General features: G+C 37.0%; 1 protein-coding gene across 2 annotated transcripts in view; it reads right to left on the bottom strand.

The window, feature by feature from the left end:
* Positions 1-2,896: 2,896 nt before the first annotated feature.
* GCC2 (GRIP and coiled-coil domain containing 2) overlaps positions 2,897-20,018 on the bottom strand; it is a 57,317-nt gene continuing 40,195 nt past the window's right edge. Inside the window, exons 19-23 of one of the 2 annotated variants that reach the window (XM_079110375.1) lie at positions 17,995-18,212; positions 16,361-16,555; positions 15,067-15,206; positions 12,851-13,052; positions 2,897-4,504 (exon numbers count right to left, since the gene is read on the bottom strand). In XM_079110375.1, the coding sequence (XP_078966501.1) occupies positions 4,434-4,504; positions 12,851-13,052; positions 15,067-15,206; positions 16,361-16,555; positions 17,995-18,212 (826 nt within the window). In that variant the 3' untranslated portion in view covers positions 2,897-4,433. Of the gene's footprint in view, positions 4,505-12,850; positions 13,053-15,066; positions 15,207-16,360; positions 16,556-17,990; positions 18,213-20,018 lie in introns of those variants that run through there. The other variant, XR_013759133.1, reaches the window with a different exon arrangement.

Raw genomic sequence — 20,018 nt, 5'->3', positions numbered from 1 at the left:
TTTGAGGTGGGCATAGTGACACATGCCAATAATCCCAGCAACTTGGGAGGCTAAGGCAGGAGGATTGCAGGTTCAAGACCAGCCTCAGCAACTTAGTGAGATGCTCTCTCCAAATAGAAAGGGCTGAGGATGTAGCTCAGTGGTTAAGCACCCCCGGTTCAATCCTGGCATCCCTCTCCAAGAAAAGAACATCTGTTCATCAAAAAACTCAAAAAACTGAAAAGATAGGTTAGAAACGGAAGAAAATATTTGCAGTTCTTATGAACCAGGTTTAAAAGACAAACAACCAACATAGGATAGTCAATGGAAGCACATGAAACTGAAATTTCATGGAATAGGAAATAAACTAGTTAGTAACATAGGAAAAGGTGCTCATTAGGAATTAGGAAGAATGTAATTTAAAAGCGTAAGAAAATTATAAATTATAAATTGAAACCACAGTAAAATTCCACCCATCCGGACTGGGGTTTGTGTGGCCCAGCAGTAGAGTGCTTGCATAGCATTTATGAGGCACTGGGTTTGATCCCCAGCACCACATAAAAATAAATAAATTAATAAATAAAAACAAAACTAAATAAACAAAATCAAACATATTGTGTCCATCTACAACTGAAATAAATTTTTAAAATGGATTTCACCCATCAGAATAGACTGGTAAAAATTAAAAATCTGATATCACTTGATGAAAATGTGGAGCAACAGACACTCTCAATCAAAAAACACATTGAGACCACCAACTCATTTGGCATTATCTAGTGGAATTCAACACATTTGTGCCCTATTATGGAGCATTTCCATTCTCCATATATGCCAATCTGTTGTACATAAGTACTGTGATACATGTTGAATAATGTTCGTGGCAACATCATTTATAAGAAATAAAGAAGTAGAAACAACTGAAATAGCTATTGATAGGTGGAATAAATTGTGGTATATTCATAACATGGAATACTAGATAGCCATGAAAACAAAGGAAGTATGGTTACATGCATCAGTATGAATTATTTTATGTAATGTTAAGTTAGAAAGCAAGTCAGAAGAAAATTTAGACAATAATTCAAATTTTATAAAGCTACAAAACAAGGAACCATAATGCATATAACACATAGACATGATTAATATGAAGTTCAGGAAATTAGTTCCTTTTAGGAGCCTTGAGGGGCTTTTGATCTGGGGAGGCGCACACAGGGAGTTTTGAAGGAGTTGGTATTTAAAAAACATTTTTTTTTTTTGTACTGGTGATTTAACCCAGAGGCACTTTACCATTGGGCTACATTCCCAGCTCTTTTTATTTTTTGAGACAGGGTCTTGCTAAATTGTGTAAGGCCTAAGTTGCTGAGGCTGGCTTGGAACTCGTGATCCTCTTGTGATAATAGGTGTGCGGCACTGTGCCATGGTATTTTTAAATTTTTAACAGTGAGTGGTGGGTCTATGTGAGTTCATTATGTATGCGTGCTATGTGCATTCTTTGTGTGACTGCTCACAATAGAAGACAAATGGAAAAAATCACCACGATCTTATCTTTCCGAATGGAGTAACTTGCAGATTAATTCAGTAGCTGCTCCAGCTTCATCCCTAGGCAGACGGTTCAGGTGGAGCATGCACAGGCGGGGAGGTAACTTCAAGCTGAGCTTATCACTTCCAATTCTACTTTCTCTGCCTTCTGTCCTGCAGGGTGGCACTGACACTTCCCTCGCAAGCCAGGCCTCTTCTGAAAATGAGTCAGTGTCACTAATCATCATGTGGGAACAACTGGTGCAAAACTTCATTGTTCTGAGCAAAACAGAATGCCGACCATTTAAAAAGTTTCCTTTAATAAATGCATTTTGATGGTGTAAATGTATTTTGGCTAATAGTTGGGGGCCTAAAAATGTTTACAAAGACATTTCGATGACAGCTGTAGATCAAGTACAGTATTAGTCACAACACTGGACTTGGTCTGGAAATTTGGATTCCAGTCCCAGGTCTGGGGAGGTATAGTCTTGGAAAGTAAGTTGTTTAAGGGAACAATGTAAGTATTGTATTAACTTACTGCTTAACTCAATCCCTCACTCCAACTATTTGGCATGGCTGCCATGTCTTCTCCTTTCCAGGGTCACCTTTTCCCCTTTCTTGTGCCATCTCTATCTTTCTCTTTCACTTTGCTCTGCCCCTTCCCACTTCCCAGTCCAAATTCCCAAAGGACCTGAACAAAGCCCTTCATTTAAGTCCACCCTTAGGCTGCAGCTTAGAGAGGCACCTGTCTCTGGTAATGTCTATCTTGCTCAAAGAAAGGCCAAGGCCAACCGTCAGATATGGTGGGCATCATGGTCAAACTGGTGCACACCAAAGTGGTGGTCTACATTCCTTTTTGTAGGAGTCTGGGTAGGGGTGGGTGGTCTTAATAAGAACACACTGGAACTCCTAGGCTCAAGAGAGTTTCCCAATAGGCTCAAGGGAGCCTCCCAAGCAGCGGAACTGCTGGTGTGCACCACTGCAGGTGGCTTGGTCTGCATTCTCTTAAGCACCCAGAAGGTCTCAATTGTGCAAGGGCAGTTGTGAAGGAGTTTGCATTTCAAACTCATAAACCAACTTAAAACCCCAGAGAGCAGGGCACAGTGGTGCAGGCCTGTAATCCCAGTGGCTTGGGAGGCTGAGACAGGAGGATCTCGAGTTCAAAGCCAGCCTCAGCAAAAGCAAGGTGCTAAGCAACTCAATGAGACCCTGTCTCTAAATAAAATACGAATTAGGGCTGGGGATCTGGCTCAGTGGTCAAGTGCCCCTCAGTTCAATCCCTGGTATGCTCCCCCCCAAAAAAAACCCAAAAAAACAACCAGAGTCAGTGTCTAACAGAAGAAAAGTAGACATAAAAATATATTTAAATATTTAATAGATATTAAAATAATTGTTACATTTCCTCATTGCTGAAGCCAAATATGCCTTTTGTAATCAAAGTAATTTTATATCATGCAAAAAGTTGTTTTTGTTATAATCATTAAGTATAGATGGTATTACAAGACAACTTTAAATGGATTTCAAAAGGCCTAGGCTCAAAGAAAAAGTAAAATTTATTTAAGTGTTATACTGTATGCTGCTGGCACACTCATATTCACAGTTTTATAAAGTGAAAAAAGCTAAACTTTTAAAGTCAACTCTGAAATAGATACATTTTCTTTAATACATTCACTAAGTTAGGTCTGTTCTTCTAAGATGGGAGGAAAGACAGAAAGAAAAAATATTTTTAAAGAACAAACTCAACATGTCAGCAGCAAATTCAGTTAACCTAAGTTGGAAACCAGCGTTCCCGGTAATTGAAGTACAAAGTCAGTTCTCTAGTTGAGCCTAAACATTAAGAATATAAATTGAGAGCATACTGTGTAGTGATTTATTAACAAATAAATATTAAAAATAGAATTCTCAAATTTTGATTTAAGAACGTAATTTTGATCTAGTCAATAAAATATATTCAGAGACATCAAAAGTAAGTAGCACTAACATCTAGGGTTATTTACCAGAACTGTGAAAATACAGCACTGAGGTACAGGTGTCTTTCTAAAATCCCGTTGGGTGGAATGCTGAGGAACAACACTGTCTGTCAGGCACCAGGAGCACCAGTTTCAATTCCAAGAAATAGAGTTGCTGTTCTGAGAAGTTCTTATTTGGGGAGATGGAGAATTCTCAGACTCATGACTTGTAAGTAGTGGTACCATAACAAGAACCTAGAGATACCACCAAATCAATCCCAGCTAAGGTGGTGGTCCCATGTATTCATGGTGGTACACCAGCCAGTAAACCAGCACTTCTGACCACATAACAAGTGTTGAGATAATACACTTTGGAGAAAAAAAGAACAGTTAATCTTTAAGCAAACAACTAAACTGCAATTTAACTTAACTTCATAATTAACTAAAGAATATTTGCTTCACAGTCCCTTAACAAACAAAAATCAACTTTAAAGCATTTTCCTTCATATTCTAATTGCCAATTTTCTCAGCAACTTATTAATAACAACTTATCTGCAAGTCTGATCTTGCAACAGTCTTGAAACATTATTTTATGAGCTTATATTCCAGTTGATATGGTACCTAAATTTAGTTTAACTTCACAATTCACAGTACTGCCTAGAAATGGGCGGGTCCTAAGACTTGAGAGAGGGGAGTGACTTCATCCTTTGTGTTTTCATTCGGTGTCATGCAAGGCAGATCACAGAAACTGCAGTGTCTGTGGTGTTGAGCTGCAAGGCTGTGGACTGGCATTAACACTTCAAGTTGTTCTACTTTTACTCCAAGCTGAGACTCTTTAAATACATCTGTTATATAATATATATATACAGACAAAGGAGGGTGCAAACATATGTACATACTTTTTAACAGAAAAATAACAGTAATATAAATGAACCAATATTTTTCAAAATGGATTCTATTTGGTTAATGAAGAATTTTCTTTCCATCCATCTATCGAAGTCCAGACCAACTATGCAGATAGGATGCCCATCCAGAGGAACGGGAAGCATTTTCTTCCTCACCTTTGGAAGGTAAAAAAAAGAAAGTATTAAATTTTTCTCAATATGAAATCTATATTCTAGAATCATTCTGTAATATAAGTGAATAATGTCTTTTTCACTGATTATATACCATATAAAAGATGCATTAGTTACTATTCTAATTTCTTTCTTAAGAATATGAAATTGGATTTCCTAGGTTGAACCAATTTAATGCTACTTTTTGTTGGGGGGTGGGTAACCAGTGATTGAACTCAGGGGCACTCGACCACTAAGCCACATCCCTGCCCTATTTTGTATTTTATTTAGAGATAGGGTCTCACTGAGTTGCTTAGCACCTCACTTTTGCTGAGGCTGGCTTTGAACTCGAGTTCCTCCTGTCTCAGCCTCCTGAGCTGCTGGGGTTACAGGCAGGTGCCACCTCGCCTGGCTTAATGCTACTTTTATGTTTTATATTTTAATTTTGAAACAGTGTCATGTAACCTAGAACTTAACCCCTCAAAAGTGACTTCATTTAAAAAAAATTATACAAAAATGATTTTCTACAAATAAACAATATCACCAGTACATAAGAAATGCCTCCACCATTCTGAAATAGCATCTCTGCACATGATACTTGATGTTATAAATCAAATTCTGTTCTTGAATATTCGGTTTTTGTCTTCCTCTATAAGACAATTTCATAATAAAGTTCCTAGCACAACTAAGTACTATTGACAAGGGGAATTTCTCCATATTCCTTTAAACATAAGTCTTTACATAACTTAACTTGGAGTCTAAAACCAATAGAATTATGGTAAACCACAAGGCTAAAACAAAAACAACATTTTAACCATTTAAAAAATCAGATTTACTGAGGTACAATTTACTTAGGGTGAAATTCGCCCTTCTTGGTGCGCAGGCTCATACAGCCATGCACCTCTACCCCAAGGGGTTGGGCGCGTTCCCTCCCGCTCAGAGTTCGCCCTGGCCACATATGGTCTGTTTTCTGCATATCCCTTTTTTTTTTTTTTTTTGTACTGGGAATTGAACCCAGGGGCATTGTACCAGTGAGCTAAGTCCCCAATATTTTTATTTTATTTTATTTTACTTTATTTTGAGACAAGGTCTTCCTAATTGCTTAGGGCCTCACTAAGTTGCTGAGCCTGGCCTCAAAATTGCAATCCTCCTGCCTCAGTCTCCTGAGTTGCTGGGATTACAGGTGTATGTCACCATACCCAGCTGTTTTCTACATAGCTTTATATTAGAGTACATGTTAGACTTTTATAAAAAGTGCCAAACTTTCCCAAAGTGGTTATAACACTTGTGTTGCTGAGTGTTTCAGTTATTCTTTTTGCCTTTTTTTTTTTATGATCAACAATGATACTGGCTTGAAGTTTAGAAAAATTCTAAGCTTCCAAAAATTTCAGAGAGTTTCTCTTGCATTTCTTAATTATATGATTTGTACATTAAAATGTCATATGATCTGATATTTTCATAACCTCGAAAAAAAAGTGAATACCCCTTTCCATTACCTCCTTTCCCTTCCTCCTCCCGTCCCTAGAGGATTACTAATTGTTACTGCATTTACTGTGTACCCTTTCCAGTCCCTGTTTTCATACACATATACATCACAGTTGATCTCATGGAGAGAAGCATCATCAAAATTTTAGATGGTAGAACTCTTTCTATGGTTTACAAGCCATTTCCTTTCCTTTTCTGTTATAGTTTGCTTTTACTCTAATAGTATTACTTAGGGTATTGCTTAGGAACTTGTGTAACAAATCACCACAATCTTAGTGGTTTTCAACAATACACATTTGTTATCCTGCAGTTTTTGTGGGTCAGAAGATCAGGAATGGCTGTTTCAGGGTCTCTAAAGGGCTGCAGTCAAGATGGTGGTTGGGCTGGTTCTCAGTTAGGCTGGACTGGAGGATTTGCTTCCAAACTCAGGTGACAGCTGGTACAATTTGTTCCTTGAGGCTGCTGGTCTCAGTTCCATGCCACATGAGCCTCTCCAACATGGCAGCTTGCTTTATGTACAGAGAGTCTTCTAGTAAGACAGAAGTCACGCTCTCTTGTAACTATCTGCCTTGCTGTATTACTGGTTGGAACTAAAATCACTAGGTCAGCCTTCTGGCCATAAAGACAGGATTACACAAAAGTGAAAGTTTCTAGAAGAGGGAATAATGAGGGTAAGGACTTTCTAGAAGCCTTTTTCCAGCAATCTGCATAGAGTATGACTTCAAGAAAGCTGGAAGAAGAGATATTGGAAGAATGCAGAGTTAGGGGATGAGCGACTGTGCACCGATCATGTTTTCTGAGTGAGGCCCACTTGCCCCCAAGAATATGAGTCAGAAGATTGGAAACATTTCCCCAATGGAAATGCAGGCTGTTGGGTGCTCATCTAGGATGAATGGTATACTCAAGTACAAGCCTTGTGACACAATAAAAATTGTCTGTGCTCACTTCTGGCAGGGCCTGCCCTGATTAGATAATATTCCTGGCAGCCGTTCCTCTCCCTCAGTAAAAAGGTTGGAGAAAAGCTGGTCTGAAAGAGGAGGCACTTGCTCCTGCACCAAGCATCTGTTCTCTTCTGATAAGGTTTTTCATTCTTTGCAAATCAAGTCAAGTGAGTATGCATATTCTTCCTGACAGTTTGCAGATAATTAAGAAAAGCCTATGACAATCTTGGCCTGTTTTCCTGTTGTGTTGTTGGTCATTTCCTTCTTTATTTACTTTTAAAGATTATTGGACCTTGATGAATATATGGTGTAACAACATAGAAGTCTATAAGTTGCAATCTGATAGAAGAGTAAAGAAAATGTAGAAAAACAACTTTTAGCTCTAGCTTGAATAGCAAAACTGAGACTGATTCTGCACAGAGCAGTACTGTATTGCTAACTTATTTGGGGAGCAAAGCTGCTTATCATTAAGTTCTATCTCAAGCAGAAAAGAAAATAAACTGCTGAGCTCTATCAGGGAGAGGCGTGTGAGTTAACATTTGTGGTGCAAGCAGAGGGGCAGCCTGTACTTCTTGGCAGTATCTACTTGAAACTACTTGTTTGGGGACTACTGCTGCACTCTAAGTTGATTTATCTTACACAGAAATGTAACAGGCTATCCTGAGCAGCTTATGATACCTGCTTGGGGTTTAACTTGGATTTCTAATGGGTGTTTATCACAAGGAGTTTGATGTTGCTTTTCAGAGTAGGGTAACTTACTTTACTTCCTGAACTGATGTTTTGCAAATATTTCTGACCTTACCTTATAGTGAGAAAAACTAAAATTTACAGCAGGAACTGGAATAGGCAGATAGACACCAACACTTATGTACATATGTAAAGTTTCAAGAAATAATTCTTATTTTCCCCTCAGGTACTGGGGATTAAACCCAGAGCCTCACAAATGCTAGGAAAGCATCCTATCAGCCCTTTATTTTGAGAAAGGGTCTAAGTTGGTCTTGGACTTGCAAGCCTTTCGTCTCAGCCTCCTGAGTAGCTTGGATTACAGGTGTGCACCACTGTGCTTGGCTCAAGAAATAATTCTTACCTTCACTGGATTCAATGTATTCTTACATTTGTCTTATTCTTTTTACTTTAATTATATGGTACCAGGGATTGAACCCAGAGGAGCTTAACCACGGAGCCACATCCCCAGTACTTTTTTTATTTTGAGAAGGGGTTTTGCTAAGTTGCTTCAGGTCTCACTAAATTGCTGAGGCTGGCCTTGCAATCCTCCTACATCAGCCTCCTGAGTCACTGGGATTACAGGTGTGCACCACTATACCTGGCTTACTCTTAATATACTTTGGATGCAATTCACCAAATTAATTTCAGTTCATTAATTGGTAACAACCTCAATGAAAAACATTACTATTTACTTTATACAAAATCAGACATTATGAATATTACTTTTGCTGAAGCTGAACTTGAACTTTTGATCCCTCCTTTCTTAGCCTCCCCAGCTGCTGGGATTATACAGGTGTATGCCACCACATCTGGCTATCTGTTACTCTTCCCCAGCCCCCCACCCCATATAGATGGACACAATATCTTTATTTTATTTTTTTATTTTTATGTGGTGCCGAGGATCAAAACCAGTACTTCACATGTGCCAGGCAAATGCTCTACCAGAGCTAAACCCTGACCTCTGTTACTCTTTTAAAGGTGAGAAAATGTGTCTTTTTTTCTCTGACTGCTTTTGAAATTTCTCTTTGTCTTGGTTTTACTTATTTATTTTTACTTTTTAGATTTTATTGGAGTTGCTGAACTTTGGTTGTATATCCTTCATTAGTCCTGAAAAAATGTCAGCCATTCTTTTCACATATTATCTCTGCCCATTCTCTGTCTTCTCCTTTTAGAACGTTTATTATTATTTTAAAACAATGATGCCATTTATTTATACTGTTTATTCCGAGGTACACACACATTGCATGCACTGTGCATTCACTTACAATTACAGGACTAAACGAACAACTTTGACCAAATCCCAACTTCCTCTTCAATTCCCCTTCACCCTAAATTGCTTCTCTCATATTCTCCTTCCTGTTCTGGAAAACTTGTCAGAGACTATAGGGTTAGTGCAAAGCACAGCCCAGCCCAGGTCATTCCATACTTGTCTTTAGGAGTGCAGGACACCTTCCATACCAACTTCTTGTTCTAAAGCATTTTCCTGATGAGGAAGTTCATTTTACAATTCTAAGCCAAAAGGGGTAGGTGTGGGAGGGAACAGGGCAGCCTTCATTTAAAGGTCCCAATCCTTCCAGAAGTTCCGTTATTAAATGTATGGTCAATGTTTTAACTCTATCCTTTTTTACACTTTATTTTCTTGTTTCTTTATGGTGAATTTTGCATAATTCCTTCTAACCTGTATTCTGGGTTACACATTCTCTCGTAAGCCATATCTATTATTAACTATCAGGTTTTGATTTTTATGGTTTTTTTTTTTTTTGGTACCAGGGATTGAACCCCAGGGGACTTAACCACTGAGCCACATTCCCAGTCCTTTTTATTTTGAGACAGAGTCTACTAAGTTGCTTAGGGCTTTGATAAGTTGCTGAGACTGGCTTTGAATTTGCAATCCTCCTGTCTCAGTCTCCTGAATTGAGATTGCACGAGTGTACCACTACACTTGGCTATAAAATTTTTTTTAACAAGTTATCTTTTACTCATATAGATAAGTAAATAATCTGTAAAGATTTAATTTGTTTAATAAATTAGTGGAGTTTCCCTATTCATTTATAGGACTTTGCAAAAGTATACAATAGAATTTTGGATTTCTAAAGAACCCCCTTATACATTTTAGGTGGAATTACAAAAGAAAAGAAAAAAGAAAAAACTTCTAGTTTAGTCTTCTTTAGATCTTTTAATTAATAGATCTTCAACTTAATGGAACCATTTGGGTGTTTGTAGCACTTATGTTACATTAAACATGCTGGACTTTTAAAAGGGAACTATTATACATGCTAAATATTTGGATAATGTATCACTGTTCTAATAAAATTATCTTTGAATTTAAGAATACATGTTATTCTTTTTTTTTTTTTTTTATTTTGTGGTGCCAGGGATCGAACCCAGGGCCTTGTGCTTGCAAGGCAAGCACTCTACCAACTAAGATATCTCCCCAGCCCCAAGAATACATGTAATTCTTAAAATGAAGAAATAAGTTTAGTTTTTAAATAAAAAAGATGGTATATAAAAGCAAATTTATGACTTAGGGTAACTATCTTACTAAAAATATACACTATATGTTCTTATTTTGGATCTTGTGACAAAAATACTCTTATGGCTATGGTAATACACTCAATAGTTAGCAAAAAAAAAAAAAAAAAAAGATTATCATCAGTACTGAGAATATTCCTCCATCACTATGAAGATATAGGAAAACAGATTCAAAGAAACTATCAATACTATATATGAAGTATTTCTGCAAATAATTAGGCCTGAATCTTACCAGGCTTTTAGATCAGGGGTTCTGAAAGTATGATGTTCAGACAAGGATTATCAGCATCAACTTGCTAAAATGCAATATATTAGCTACAGGTGTAGCTAGGTGCTAAAGCACTTGCCTAGCAGCATGTGTGAGGTCTTGAGTTTGATTTCTAGCACCAAAAATAAAGAAATAAAAATGCAAAATTGTAGGTGGGGGTCCAGCTTTTTTTTTTTTTTTTTTTTTCCTGTACCAGGGATTAACCACTGAGCCCTATCCCCAGCTCTTTTTATTTTTTCTTTTGAGACGGGTCTTGACAAGTTGCTTAGGTCCTCACTAAACTGCTGAGGCTGGCTTTGAATTTGTTATCTTCCTATCCTCCTCCCAAGCCACTGGGATACAGGCATACATCACTGCACCCAGCTGCCATCTGAGTTTTAATAAATGCACCAGATGTTTCTGCTCACTCAAACTGAGGACTATTCTAAATTTATCAGTTTACTTAGGATTTACAGGGACAGAGAAACATGTTAAAGAACCAACAAGATAAGAAAATCAGTCAAAAGTGGTACATCCATACATTCTGGGTCATGTGATGTCTCAGAACATACACAGTGCTGCCTAAAAGGTATTTCTGTCCCCACCCAATTGCATCTGGATCTAATCAGAGAGTTAACTTCTTATTTATGTACAATAATGGAACAAATACTGCTACCTTCAAGTGCCAAATCCAGAATACTTAACTACTATAGGACAAATGATGAATTTCCTCAATTAATAAATGGCATGTTTAATACAGGAACATGGAATTACTATATCCTAAAAAGAAAAAAAAATAAACAAAAAAATCTAAACATACAACAAAAAACACAAGCTGCCTGGTGCAGAAGTACAAGCCTATAATCTCAGTTATTCCGGAGACTGAGGTAGACGGATGGCAAGTTCCAGATCAGCCTCAGCAATATAGTGAGACCCTGTCTTAAAAAAAAGGAAGCGGGGATGTAGCGCAATGGTAAAGTATCCCCGGGCTCAACCCTCAGTACTAAATTAACAACAACAACAACAAAAACCCCTGAAAAACCCAAAATGAAACATAATACATTCCTCCAATGAAAAACCAAAACCAAAACACAACAAAACAAAGGAAATCAATCAAATGCAATGTATGAGCCCTATTTGTGATACTTAAGACAGCTGAGTCTTTTTACAGGAACCACGTATATAAAAATGGACTGAATGCAGACAATGGAACAATTCAGGGAAATGAAAGGATGTGTGCAATTTGCTTTGAAATCTCTAGTGCTCCCTATCTCTGCGAAAAGACTGACCATGAATTGTTAGAGATGGGTGACAGCTACAAAAGCCACTACTGTAATCTCTCTGCATGCTTGCAACTGTTAAAAATAGAGATGTTTTAAAGTGAAACCCAAGCCAGGCATGGTGGTGTGTGCATGTAGTCCCAGTTACTTGGGAGGCTAAGGCTGGTAAATTGTTTTAGCCCAGGAGTTTGACACCAGCCCGGGTAACATAGTGAGATCTCCATGTCAAAAAACAAACAAGAATAAAAACAAAAACTGAAACAAAACAAACAAACAAACTAACCCCAAAATAAAACCATGATGTCAAGATGCAGTATGAAACCAGGAACTCAGCAGCTGTATGAGAAGCATTTCAAATTGTTTATGCAACACACCATCCAACCTAATTGACATGAAAATTTAAACTCTACAATAGGATAGTTGTAAAGCTTCATTCACTTGGAAAGTGGACTGCAGGATATGGGCCACTGTTCTGTTGTCCCAGGACTGTCTGCAGATAGGAAGAAGATAGAGGTAAAGTAGGAGAGGAACAGCTCAATACGTTTTTGTTGTTGTTGTTGTTGTTTTTTAATGTATGCCGGACACAGTGGCATACACCTGTAATCCCAGCAGCTTGGGAGGCTGAGGCAGGAGGATCATAAGTTCAAGGTCAGCCTCATCAATGAGGCCCTAAGCAACTCATTGAAACCCTGTCTCTCAATGAAAATATAAAATAGGGTTGAATATGGCTTGGTGGTTAAGCACCCCTTTGTTCAATCCTGGGTACCAAAATAAATAAATAAATAAAAAGGAAGAAAGTATGATCTAAACAAAACCACATTCAAGTCAATACCAGAACCTCAACACCACAATACAAATCCAATCTCAAAGAGTGATAAGATCAAAATAAGCAATGTATTATATTTTCCTGAGTGTTAAAATTATATAAATGTACTATAGTTGCCCCTAAATGTTAAAAAGTCAGCTTTTCAAATCTAGTTGCAGGCTACACATATTATAGAATCAATCAAGTGAACAAAATTTAAATGATGTAATTTTAAAAATTATAGTATCATGAAATATGTATAGGCACATACATTCTTAACTACAGGCTAATGGTTAGTATAAATTGTAAACAGAAGTGGCAGCTCCTTTCACATACCTTGAGCAATGGTAGCAAGTTTTCCCTTTTCTTCTGGGCTGAGTTGCAACATTGTATCTATAACCGGAAGAAGCCTCTCTCTTTCACTACCTGGTTTCAGGAAAATGAACTGTAACAAGACATTCTTCAAGTACTCCAGGTTAGCAACAGACTTCTCTCGCTCTTGATTTCTTTCCAATCTTCTTATTTCACTTTTGAGGAGCTGGTAGAGAAATGAGTTAAAAATAGATTTTTACCAGTTTCTGGTAAACATGGCAGACCGAACCCATGCATTTTTCTTTTCTCCGATCATCTGCCTCCCCATGACAATAAAGAAAGCACTAGGAGAGGAGAAAAGAATAAATGAGCTATATCAGGAAATTCCAAGAAGACGGGAAGCAGATAAAGCAGTGGAACTGACTCAGTCCAGTAGCTTTCTGAATACCACTAATAAGAGGAGGGGATGCATTCTGTGTAAATACTGAGAAGTTCCTGCCTTAGAAGCACAGGGCATCATGGAAATGGGGGCTGAAAACTGGAGGACTAATGGGAAATCTAGAAAATGAGCCATTGCTGACATAAGCTGGTATCATGATGCTCTCATCACCTACTCTGTGGAACATGAGCTGAGGAAGGTGAGCAAATTCGAGAAAAGGCACTGAAGTAAACGTCAACGACTTCTACTAACCCTCTGCCCTTGCCTTTCTCACAGAGCCCAGGCAGACAGAACACCCACAGTGAACGGCTCTTGATCAAAACAAAAGTCTATTTCAGGATAAAGTGAACATTCAGGAGCTTAAGACATCATTAACTATTACCAGAAAAATGAGGCAAAAAATGATATGAAAAAGGTAGTTAGGAAATTAAAATCTTTGAGGATGATTTCCAGGTTTAAACCAAGCTATAGTTTTTGTTATACTGTATTTCATGATTTTCGGTTAGCCAGGGAAGTCAGCTAACTTGGTCATAAAATCCAGGGTCATTTAAAAAAGTGACCAGAGGGTCCAAGAAATCAAGTGAGTGTAAATCTGTGGAAATACAGCATTTGAATATATCAGTTAGGCTTATTGGGCTAGTTAATGATTTAGTTAGATATAATCATATTTCGATTAGAGGAAAAAATGTTTTATAGATAAATATTGAGGTACTGATGGAATTTCATTATACATATATATATTTCTGTAAATAAGAAATATATGTATATATAGTCCATATGTGTGTATATATAGATAGATATAGGTATATAATTTTCTGTAAATAAGTAAATAATTCAGCATTAAAAATACAATCTAGGGCTGGGGATATAGCTCAGTTGGTAGAGTGCTTGCCTTGCATGAACAAGGCCCTGAGTTCAATCCCTAGCACCAAAAAAAAAAAAAAAAAAGAAAGAAAAAAATCTAACAAGGATAGCTTGTAGCCCTGCACAAAGACAGGGCAGATCTACTTGGAGCAACAACATGCAGAGGCAGAAGCAAGCACTTCTCACACAGGAGTCAGAACCTTGCTCCACCATTTGCCAGTTCAATTTCCAGTGACTGTGAGGGTTAACTAAGACAATATACATGTAAAGTCCAGAACCTGGGTCATGAACACTGCTCAACAAGTACCATGACTTTATTCTTGGAAGTGATTTATCAATGAGCCAGGGTGGAAATATCTCATTTAAGTTATCTTCAATTGTTCTGATACACTCTGGGATATTCATGTTGACTTTAAAGAGGAGAAACTTCCTATGCCACTTTGCCATTTCTACCTACCACTGTGCTGAGTACATTCAGGGTCATAAACATCAGGTGAATAATTTGAGTTAGAAGTATTCCATTGTTTAGGACTGAAGGACACATACTCCCATGCCTTTTTTTTTTTTTTAGTGTTAATGGACCCTTATTTTATTTATTTATATGTGGTGCTGAGGATCAAACCCAATGCCTCACATGTGCTAGGTAAGTGCTCTCCCACTGAGCCACAACCCCAGCCCCATATTAAGTTTTACTTGAGCTTTTGTGGAACTTGTAAATATTTCTCCAATTTCTAAATCTATTATGATTTTTTAGAAAAAGTAGGAATTAAGATATAAAAGCAATCAATATTTCTTCCCATCAGGAATCTAATGTAAGGAATCAAGATGTTATAGATACATCTGAAATGTGAAGATTTATACTTTGGTATATACAGAGGGTCAGACAACCAAATTGGTGCAGAGCATTCTCCTGGTGGCCATGTTTTTATTACCTCACCTTGATTTGCTCCATAAGAATGGCATTGGTTGCTTCTGTTTCCCGAAGCAGGCCATTTAAATGATCTGCACTTTTTGTGGTGGAGCTGAGCTTCTGAACCAATTCTTCTTTGGTGAATTCAGCATGCCATAAAGGAGGTTCTGCAAGATGTTGTTCTAAGAGTTAATTTTCAAAGCAGAGATTACAGATAAAGATCCTAAATAAGAAAAACATTTACATATAAAAGTAAGAACTTTTGTAAAGTAAGTGCAAAGTAAGAACTCTGCAATATTATGTAAGTCAGCTTTGTTTGCCTTTCATCTATTCAACATACCCCAATTCAAAGGTTTCATGTTGAATAACACAAATAAGACAGAATCTGTGTTGTAATGCATATAGTTTAAAAATGAATATAAGGCCTATAAGCCTCTAATTCTAAAATATGTCAAAGCTTGTGTTTTTAAATTGATTTTATTTTTTTGGTGGTGCTGGGGACCTAACCCAAGGCATCAGGCATGCTGGCACTCTACCACTAGGTCAAATCATTTTGTTGGTTTCAGTATACACCCTCTTTCCATCCAAGGTCCCATAAGCTTACATTATTTCACTTATGAATGAGGGAAGCATTAACATTTACAGTTCATTTATATCATGAACCCCCATAAGAATCTTCTATGAGATGGGAGGGGTACCATTATTCAAATTTTTATAGATATGGAATCTGGCTCAGGATTGCAAAATAATTTTGGCAAAAATCACAAAGCCAAGTCTGATTCTGCAGTCTGCTGCCACAGCGTCAGATGACTCCCTGTCATAACTATGAACTCCACCTGAAGGAATTATGATTTGCACTTTTCACCCATATGGTCGATGACCATGGATACAAATGGCTCTTATTCCAGGTGGTCCTAAACTTCAGAAAGATGACATTTCCCCCTCAATTACACAAAGTAACATTCATTACAGATAAGAACAAAATATACCAGAACTACATTTACCACAGCAAATTTAGCACTACTTCAAAGAAAAGAAAAACAGAAATTACCAGTATCTTCGAAGAGTGAGAGACTACTTGCTAATGCCATTATAGGACTTTCAACCATATATTCCTGGCTCAAGTGTAGGGTAGATCTAGCATTTTATTTTAAAAAGAGATCTGTTTCACACTGCAGGGAAGTTTTCACTTGAACAGGTGGTAGAATATTGAAAGTATTTTATTGGAAAGTGGCTCAAAAGGCACATAAAAGTTAGAGTGATATTAATTCAACAAGACAGTGAAATTAAATAAAAGAAATATTTAGACTGAGTAACGTACCAAGTTTAGTTTCAGGAGAATTAAGAAGTTGCTCTAAAGACTGTGTGTGTGTGCTGGCAGAAGATGCGGACTCAGTATCAGTTGTTTCCATTCCTTCTCCCTCTTCCCGGGTTACAGTGTGCATATCTAGAAGGGGTAAGTCTGGGTTTCTCCTTTCTCGAAGGTTCTTCAAAGGTTGGTGGGAAGAAGCTGGGCCTATTAAATATTTTTTTAAAGGGTGTGAGATTGTTCAAAACTGATGGATTCAGCTTTTAACAAAGATACTCAATAAAAATAAAATGATCCTGGGGATGGCAAAGGATAAGGAACTTAAAGAACTAGAAGAAAATAAATGGAATATGAAGAAAGAAGTCTGAAAAATGGTCACTGAATTTTTAACCATTTTAGTCATTTGAGCAGAAGCTTTAAATTGCTACCATCTAGCTATGATAAACCTGTTGGACAAGACAAAAGATCATAATGTTGTACTACTTATGTTCATTAATTTATGCAAGAGGGTTAAACTGTTAAGTAAATATTGGTAAAAATTCTAAAAGTAGATTCTAGCTATTTTGTGGGTTACGTATTTCCTATCACTGCATTCTTTCAGTTCACAAAACACTGCTGCAGTCTGCTGGGCAGGAGATCTGATGGTGCTGATAATGAACATTCTGTCATGTTTATAATATAGATTCAAAATACATTATTGCATCTAAGAAATCTGAATTAATTCAACAAGAAGTACAAAGAAATTTAATGAGTTCATCCAAGGTCTCATAGGTGTTAGAGACCAGAATTCTAATCCAGATTTTCTTTTATCCCATAAAGTTACCTCTACTATTCTTTCAATTCTAATTTAGCTCTCTGCCCTTTCTGAGGCATTTTCCTGGGGTTCTGATATTTTACCAATTGCTTATTTGTTGATTCCTGGAATATAATATCTTGTATTACCTATTTTTTTCCTGGCTGCTTACTTCCTATTTTGACTCTTAGTATATGTTAAAAGTCTCTGAAATTGGTTTTTGACCCTGACAAATGACCTGTAGCTGTCATCTTACGGTGACAACATTATCTGTTGGGAAACAAACAAAATGAACTTATGACTCAAATACAGCATCATGATGGCTGACACCTTCCCATTTCTTCCTGGGAGCAGAATGTAAGATGTTAAGACTCCAACTAATTAAAAATTAGAAAGAAAAGAAGTTGTACTGGCCAACAATTCTATGAGTTCAGTGTTGCTTGGGTGTTTTAAAGTCCCTTGCTCTCTCTCTAATGTTTTAGCTAAATAAGCATATTTGATGATCTATAATGGAGAACATGAAGTATCCAGTGGCAAATACTAGAACTAGAGTATTTTCCATTACAAAGAGTATGTCTTGAGAAAAAGAAATACTCATTTACATGGAAGGTAATAAATTCATGAGAATCAGTATTTTAAGAGGTAAAACAGGCTGCCTGCTCTAAGTATAACCGAGAAGGGTTCAAATGGTTAAAATATGTTCTCAGTAAGCAGCAAATTCAAAATTCATTAATCAAAGAACTGACAATGGTTGCCATCTAGTAAAATTTTAACTTTCTTGTGAATTTGTATCCGAGTGACATAAATATGTGAAAAACATGAACAACTAATACTTCCATGGGTACATACATACTTCTTGTGGTTGGTTCACTCTTGAGTTGGAAGAGCTGAGCTTCCACCTTAGAGAGCTGCTGCTGTAAAGTCTCCATTGTCTTTCTGTGTTCCTCTTGCAAATGTCGCACTTGATCTCGGAAGCTGTTGCGGAGGACCTCATTCTGGGATGTGAGCTGACTTACTGTCTGGGCATGTTCAGACTTCAGCATCAGGTTCTCAGATTGTACTGAACATAACCTGAAGAGTGAAAGGAACTTAATTCATATGCTGACTCAGCCTTTCTCAACTGGTTCTACAAGAGAATCCCTAGGACACCTACTGAGTGTATGAACCAACTTGTTGCTGATGCATCTATAATGTACTGCTGTGTTAAAGCCTAGATGACCAGCTGTCCCCTAGTTAGAATTCTTTTTCTGTGTTCTATAGCACAGAAAAAGATAAAGAACTTTGGTTCAGAGACTCTGTTGGGTGATTTAGGCAAGGAACTTTCTTCATGGTTCATCATAAAATAGGACTATATATATACATACATATATACATATATATATATATATACCTATATATATATACATATTTATGTTTTAAAAATATTTTTAGTTATAGTAGATACAATACTTTTATTTATTTTTATGTGGTGCTGAGGATCAAACTCAGTGCCTCACATGTGCCAGGAAAGCACCTTACCACTGAGTTACAGCCCCAGCCCAAAATATGACTATATTTAGAGCATAAAATAATTATACTTTTATTAACTCATTTCTTCAGGTCATTTTATGGGGCACCTTCTATAAATATAAGATTAATCTACCTTTTATCTATTACCATGAAAACATGAAAAATAATACTTTCCATAACAAAAGTCTTAAAAGTAAAGTATCAATTTTTGAGTGAATTAATATGAAACCTAAATACAAAGACTTGGTTTACTGTAGCTGCTTCCAAATTTGAGTGCACATCAGAATTGCTGGAGTTTCCTCATCTAGTTTTTACACTACAATCACTGAAACTGAAACAATCTCCAGCAATAGCTCTAGGAATTGCCAGCTTTTAGTAGTTTTTCATATAATTTTCATGTACTCAGCCTGACACTAGCTAACAGACCTTACAATTTGGGAATACCTTTTTTTTTTTTTTTTGTGGTGGTGGGGATTGAACCCAGAGCCTTGTGCATGTGAGACAAGCACTCTACCAACTGAGCTATATCCCCAGCCCTGGAACAGCTACTTTTTTTAATGTTTTACTTGTAGTTTTGAAGTTTTATGTTTGGTTTTGGTTAAATTTTTTTTTCCTTTTGGTATTTTTCTTTCTTTGGTATTAGGGATCGAAACCAGGGGCACAAGAAAGTAAAGGAAGAACTACTAGCAATTGCAACTTCCTAAGCAGGATAAAAAAACATTTAAGAGCCAGGCAAGGCTTCTAGCTTTCAGGCAGTATCAATGACACTTCTGAATTTACCTACTTGAAAACTAGAAGATCAAACCCCTCTCTTACGGAATTGGGATGACTGTGCTAGTGAAGTTCTCTTTCCTGTCCCAGTTGTTACTTGGGACCCTTGGATAATGTAGGTAACTGGCTGGCATAATTTGCACATTGCTCTGGAGCTGTTTCTGTAATTTCATATAGAAAAAGTATGAATATTCAAACATTTTAAATAACAGAGATCACACAAAGAAAGTCATTTTGAAGGCAGGAAAGTCAGTTTTTAGTACTTAAAGGAGTACATAGTAGGTACTCAAAATATTCAATGAATCATTAAATTACAAGCATCAATTATCAACTGTCCTTTATTTGTGTTAGCAATATTGAATATATATGTTCTTTTTTTGTGTGGTGGTGGTGGTACTGGGGATTGACGAGACTGAACTCAGGGGCACTTTATCACTGAGCTACACCTCCAGATATTTTTATTTGTTAAGTTTTGAGTCAGGGTCTCACTAAATCACCAACACTAGCCTCAAACTTGCAATCTTCCTGCCTCAGACTCTGTAGTCACTAGGATTATAGGTGTGTGCCACTGTACCTGGTTAGCAATGCAATTTGCAA

This window comes from Sciurus vulgaris, assembly GCF_902686455.1.
Source record: "Sciurus vulgaris genome assembly, chromosome: 14".
In the NCBI taxonomy this organism is placed as follows: Eukaryota; Metazoa; Chordata; class Mammalia; order Rodentia; family Sciuridae; genus Sciurus; species Sciurus vulgaris.
The sequence above is the reverse complement of the archived record's forward strand: the minus strand, read 5'-3'. Positions and strand labels throughout refer to the sequence as shown.